General features: G+C 41.8%; 1 protein-coding gene across 2 annotated transcripts in view; it reads right to left on the bottom strand.

Moving 5' to 3' along the window:
• Positions 1-271: 271 nt before the first annotated feature.
• SCG5 (secretogranin V) overlaps positions 272-6,361 on the bottom strand; it is an 85,405-nt gene continuing 79,315 nt past the window's right edge. For both annotated transcript variants that reach the window (XM_006778117.2, XM_006778118.2), the window contains exons 5-6: positions 4,569-4,622; positions 272-842 (exon numbers count right to left, since the gene is read on the bottom strand). In XM_006778117.2, the coding sequence (XP_006778180.1) occupies positions 747-842; positions 4,569-4,622 (150 nt within the window). In that variant the 3' untranslated portion in view covers positions 272-746. The remainder of the gene's footprint in view (positions 843-4,568; positions 4,623-6,361) is intronic.

Here is a 6,361-nt window from a genome sequence, read left to right as displayed (position 1 = left end):
ACAGAGACCCATTATTTACTTAATAAACAGAAATAACTCAAAATCAGAAGACCTTAGTCATTAGGTACTGTCCGTGCCACTTTCAGCTTTCCGTGGAAGCTCTGAGTCTCAGTCCCACCATCTGTAAAATGGGGATAATCATGCAGCCCCATTTGCCTCACAGTATTATTGTTAAGATCAGATACATTCATATTCATGAGTTTGTCCTAGTCAGCAAAGACATTGTTTTCATAATGGTCTAAATTAAAAAACAACAACCTTCCTATGCCAATGCTTGCACACAACGCCACATTTATTAAGATGCAGCCCACTGAGATGTGTCAGGCCGTCCTCCGAGTACAACCTTCTTTATTGGTGTGTAACAACCCCCACGGGCTGGGTGAGCGACATCATCAAAACCAAATGCCCAAACAGCGCAGCCAAAGCAGCATTCCAAACGGCAAGAAATCTGACATTCCATTCACAGTCCTGCTTTTCATTGTCATTGACATACAGACTTCCATTTTAATGCTCATTTCAGATCCTCATAAATAAATTTTTTTAAAAAGCTTGCATTTAGCAGAAAGCGGGGTTATCGATGAAGGACAATGCAATAGCAAGGTAAAGCTGCTTTTTATCCAAATTATAAGCATTTTGCCATTCTAAATTATAAGCATTTTGCCATTCACGGGGGCTCTAATAACAGGTGCACATAAGCAATACCAAGGCCTGACAGCTGGTGTGGGTGTCCCCCCAGCATCTTCACTTTACTCTGGGTCCTTATCCTCATCTGAAAAATGGGGGACCGATTTCTTTGCAACAACGTTGTCCAGTCTCTGTCCTTGTAGATATGGGTTGACACTCTGGAAAAAAAATTATATATATATATAAGGCTTGGTATTATACCTGAACATCGATACAGACACATCACAAAATAGGTGGATGAGATCATTTCTGGTCTATTGGGTTAACTATAAGGTAACAAATAATTACTCCAGTGAACTAACCCACATCTCAGTGGGAGGAGAAACGTTGTCTGACAGATGTGTCTCATTGTGTCTTTCATGCAGCTATAAAGTCCTTATTGGATGCATTATGCCCCCCCCCTTCCTTTGCTTGGCACAAAGATTTGGAATTAACCAGCGAATAGGCTCTCACTATTAACTTAGATACACAAGCCCATTATGAAAGAGAATTATTACTCTATGGCCTTAATAGGGGGAAGAGAGAATCTGAAATGCATTAAATCATTAAATTATTTTACAAGACGAAGGTTCTAAAGATCACCAAGCAGGGCCAAGGTGAAATTCGATTTGCAGGCCAGTCACAGATCATCCTATAATGTTGGCTCTTCCATGCCAGCATTCTCCTAAAGAGGATTCAGCAGGGGCTCGGTAATCATTTCCACCTTCCCTCACTCAAATGGAAAAGCTGAAGAAAAAAGGGAGGAAGTCATGTGGAAGGCTCCATTATTTTTGACTCAAGACTCCATGGTCTGAAATCTCTTTTATCTGTTGGTATTCTGAATGAGTCAAGGTTTTTCCATTCCCTCTCTAATACATTTTTATTTTTTGAGGTTTGGTTTTGAATTAGTAATTGCAGCTTTAAAAGATAGCCTTTAGCAAGTAGAAAAAAAATTTCAAAAGTTTTGAAATATTGGTTATTGAAGTCACCTTCCAATAACTGAACAAAAATACAGGAAAGAAGCTGTAGTTGCAGATGATCAGCAACCCCGCTGCATATGAGTCCCCAGGGATGAATGGGCAGAGTGCACAGGTCTGCTGTGACTTTTGAAGGTTGAGCAAACATTCTCCAAAGAGAAGGATTGGGACTGAGCTTAGTATTTGTAAATGTCCTTTCCACATTCCAATGGGTAATGAAGCATGCCAGTCCCACTCACCCCAAAGAAATGCATCACAAACCAGCTGAGAATTTAAAAATATGCAATGTCCTCAGAGATCTGAAAAGTGTCATGTCACAAAAGATGCCAGGAAGACATCTTTAAAATATTTTAAATAACTAACATCTTTTCTATAACAAGAAGGTTGTCAGCTGGAATGGTCCTAGCCTATCCCAAAGAATTATATCAAGATCTTTGGAAGGTAGAGCAAATGTGAATTGAAAAAGCATATTCATATCATAAGTCTCTTGAGTGATGTTTAGTAATATTTATTCTGAAAATTCTACTACATTAAAAAAGAAAAGTAAATTTTTGTGTTTAATCAACAGTGGAATACAAGGTTGATAGCTCTTTACTAGTAAATAAAACAAATAGTAAACCTCAAATATTAACAAGATACATCTTCAGAGTTAAAAAATTTGCGAAGTCATTTAAAGGTGAATTAACCTTTTATTCGTGAAGCAAGTAGGAATTCAATTGAAAATGAGCAAGTATGGTAAGTTTCATAAAACCACCTGGGGCTCCGTTGTAACTTTGGGGAGAATCCTCTTGGTGAGGGAGTTTTATGGGAGATAGTCCTTCAGACCAGACCCAGAACATGGCAAAGATTGGAGGGAAGGGGAAGTAAATTAACGAAGTAAAAGGAGCAATAGTTGAACTTTGTTGATGAATGGTTCACTATTAGCATTGAATCCTAACTTAAGAATAATAATAACGATACTTGGTTTTAATTATCCTCTGGAGAACTTAAGACACTTATAGATTTATCTTCAGCTTTGGGTGAGAGACTAACCAGGTTACAAAGTGAACATTATTCAGTTACACAACTGAAGAACCATTGGGATTGAATCCCTACTTTCCATGTCCTCTGGAAACCCAAAGCAAATACTGAGCTTCATTGGAGAAAGCCTTAATTTTTCCCAAAGGGAAGCCCATAATTTCTATTGGTTCATGCATTTGAGGTGGTAGAGTCTTCAGTCAAGATGGGAACACCATCTGAGGCATGATGACAGGGGAGGATAGTTCTATTTCCCCAACAGTCCTGAGAGGCTCACGGTTTGCGGCATGAGCTTGGGTCTTTGTAGATGCCTGAGAATAGAAAGAACTTGATACCTCTGGGTCACAGCGACCCATATTTTCACAAATTCTAAGCCTTTCCTATGAGGAGGAAGTTGAGGCCAAAGTAAAACCTTTATAATATGTGTCCTAGCCAGAATTCTGATTTTTATAATCCTGGTTTCATCACTGAACCTAAATCGTGACCCACAGTCATTACTCAAGTCAGGGGAGAAGGAATGGTGAGCCAAGAAGTAGAGACAATTAAAGCTAAAGGCTAAGTTATTCATTTTGGGCCCATGATTGGTCTTATTTGGAAATGTCCTTGTTGCGCCATGGAGAGATATTCAAGCTATTTTGCTGGTAAATTATGTGTGTTCTGAGCTCCTGGAATAGAATTTCTTGATGTTCTCTCAAGCCCACTAACACCCTTCAGACCCTTCCTGCCACCATCTGCCACTGGACACTGTAATCACCTGAGAAAAACCCCTAATAACTCTGTTAACGCTCCCAAAGATCTGTTTCCAGACATCAAAACTGCATCTAGCATAGAAAACTGGCCATGGGATTTCTGTGTTTTGTCAGGTGGCATGGTGGTTTGGGAATCTCTGTGGCAGCGTCCTGAGAATTAATGCTGAATTTAAAAAACACAACCACCTCCCCACCCCCTAAGCACTCTGACTGGACTCGGCAAACCTCTCAGCAGAGCCGCCATGACCACTGTCCAGAGTCCCAAATTTCACCAGGATCCCAGCACTTATTATTCTAAATAGCCAATCAGTGGCCTTGGGTACATGGTTTGCTTTGTATATTTTAACAAAGATGGCTACTCTCTGGTAGCACGTAGCTATGTAATACTAGGATTTTAACCTTTTCTCCTGATGATCAGAGAATGGTGGCAGGTGGCCGGGCATTTCTGTGTAGTAAGCTTCCAGTGGATTAGCTGAATGGACAATGACCACTGATTAAATCATGGTGCCATCAAATGAGTGAGAAACCCAGCGCTAATTCAACAGCTTTACATGAGGCAACACCACAGCGGCTCAGTATGACACATCCAAACCAAAGTCCCACCCTGGGCAGCCCTGGGATGGTTGGTAGATTCAGAGGTCAGCAAACCAATATAATCGATCTAGTTGATGTTTACATCAATCTGGGTAGGCCAAGAAAAAAGGCATGTGGGAAGAATGAGGTTTGTTCTTCTCATCTTTTGTCCCCACATTCCTTCAGCATTGTTGCCTGGAGCATGCCTTTCATCCCTTCCTTGTCCCTGTCTAGTGCGTTTATGTAATTGATGCAGATATGTGAGCAGTCTCCCAGTGGCCTACAGACCCTCTGAGGAAAGACACATCCTCACGTACACCCGGGCAAGAGATGCAACACACGTTTCGTGTGTACAATGGAGCTGATGGAATCACCACAAAACTTGGCTTTGCACTAAAAACCATGTACGAAAGCTTGAGAAAGCCATCCCAGAAACCAAAGCGGACTTTGTGGGCGTGGCCTGGTCACACAGACCACTGTTCTGCCCTCCCAGGACTGCTCCATCCCAACAACTGAAGGTTACAGCTTGTCAATGCCCCACTCAGAAAGCTCCGGGCATCCCAGCCACCACCAGCCCACTGTGCATTACCCTCCGCTTTCGTCTCTGTCCTGCCTTCATCTTCTCATACAGGAGCTTCTTGTTCTAGAGTGGGAAGAAGAGACAACAAATACATGGATCAGATTAGGTGAGCCTCTATCTTAAAAGCAACACTTGGTGTGTCCCCTGGATATTTGCATGCCATATTTTGGAAACAAAACTAGATGGGAAAAAAAGAAACTAGATGAAAGGAAGGTCGCATCAGAAAGCTAGACCACGAGGGGGACGCTGGTGGTTGTGCAGCTCTCGGTAAAGGTCTCTGCAACGCCCCGAGGCACCTCCCTGTCATCAACATCCCATAAACGGGAAATACGGCACTCTCACACCCAAGCGCGTTGGAAACCCGTCTCCTCACTGTGAACAGCCTTTGTTCAAAACAAACAATGTTGTGTCACTTTACTTTTGGGCCTAACTCCCTTTTTATGAGCTGTACACATAAACTGTTCTCTAGAGCGGTGCCCGCCCATGAATAACAATCCTCTAGGTAAATAAATGGAACTCCGACTTCTGCAGCCTTCCCTCCCGTGGCTTTAGTCTGTGCACCCAGTCAAGACGATCGGAAAACCATTTGGCCTATAACAATTTTAATAGAGTGAGCCTTTTAAAAACTGCCAAAAAAAAAACTTCTTGGCAGAAGGAAAGTTATGTTGCGGGGGGCGCGGGGGAGGGCAACGGGATCTGTTACCACAGTTTGTATAAGTGTTTCCACATATTGCTGTATTTCAAACACACGGGGGCTGGAATGAGCTCTAGAATATCGGACACGTGCTCAACAGATTTCCCTTCTGTCGGGATCACAAAAGACAGACACGTAACCTGGAGGCACAAGGGGAGGAGGGAAGCTGGGGGGCTTTACTTGTGGGTTTTGTTTTTTGTTTTTAATCAGAAGGGAACTAAGGTATAAAAAAGGTGATTCATCGTACTCTAAATAAAATACCCTAACATTGATTTTTTTTTTTTAAAGGAGATGACAGAGTTTTGGTAAGGAACGAGTTTATACAGCACTTGTATCCTCGGAACTGTCTGGATAGAAAGAATTTTTTTATGGTGGATTTGGAAATGAAAATGACACATGCCAAGAATGAGCTTCATAATTTTCATGTTCATTAAAATCTACCTCACCCGCAATTTACAATGTGTATTTCTTGCCCAACCTCAACTATGCAGGGAGGCCGCACCAGGGAGGGAGGGACCCCTGGCTGCCAGAGGCCATCCTGGCCATGGCCTCCGTCTCATGCTCCCTTGGGGACTGATCGGTTTAATATCAGATGCAGTCTTGCCGTTTGCGACAACATGGATGGACCTAGAGGGGATTGTGCTAAAGGAAATAAATCAGGCAAAGAAAGACTAATACCATATGATTTCACACATATGTGGAATATGAAAAAAACAACAACAATGAATCATAAGCAAACTCATAGAGGCAAACAGCTGATCGGTGTGACCAGATGAAAAGGAGGGTAGAGGGAAGGCAAATGGGTAAAGGGGGTCAGGGAGTCAAATGTATGGTGATGGATGGAAATTAGACTCTTGGTAGTGAGCACACTACAGTGTATACAATATTGAATTATAATGTTATACACCTGAAACTTATATCATGCTATAAACCAATGTTACCTCAACTTAAAATATACATATACACATACACATACACATACACATACACATACACATACACATATACATATATGGAGAAAGGGAGAACATGGTCATTTACTGGAGGAATGAGTAATATCGCTGTGAGGCTGTTGACCGGTGGTGCCTTTCTGCAATGTAACAATTCC

Source organism: Myotis davidii, unplaced genomic scaffold (genome assembly GCF_000327345.1).
Source record: "Myotis davidii unplaced genomic scaffold, ASM32734v1 scaffold46, whole genome shotgun sequence".
Lineage (NCBI taxonomy): Eukaryota > Metazoa > Chordata > Mammalia > Chiroptera > Vespertilionidae > Myotis > Myotis davidii.
Note: the sequence above shows the minus strand (reverse complement) of the source record. Positions and strands in the feature narration are given on the sequence as shown.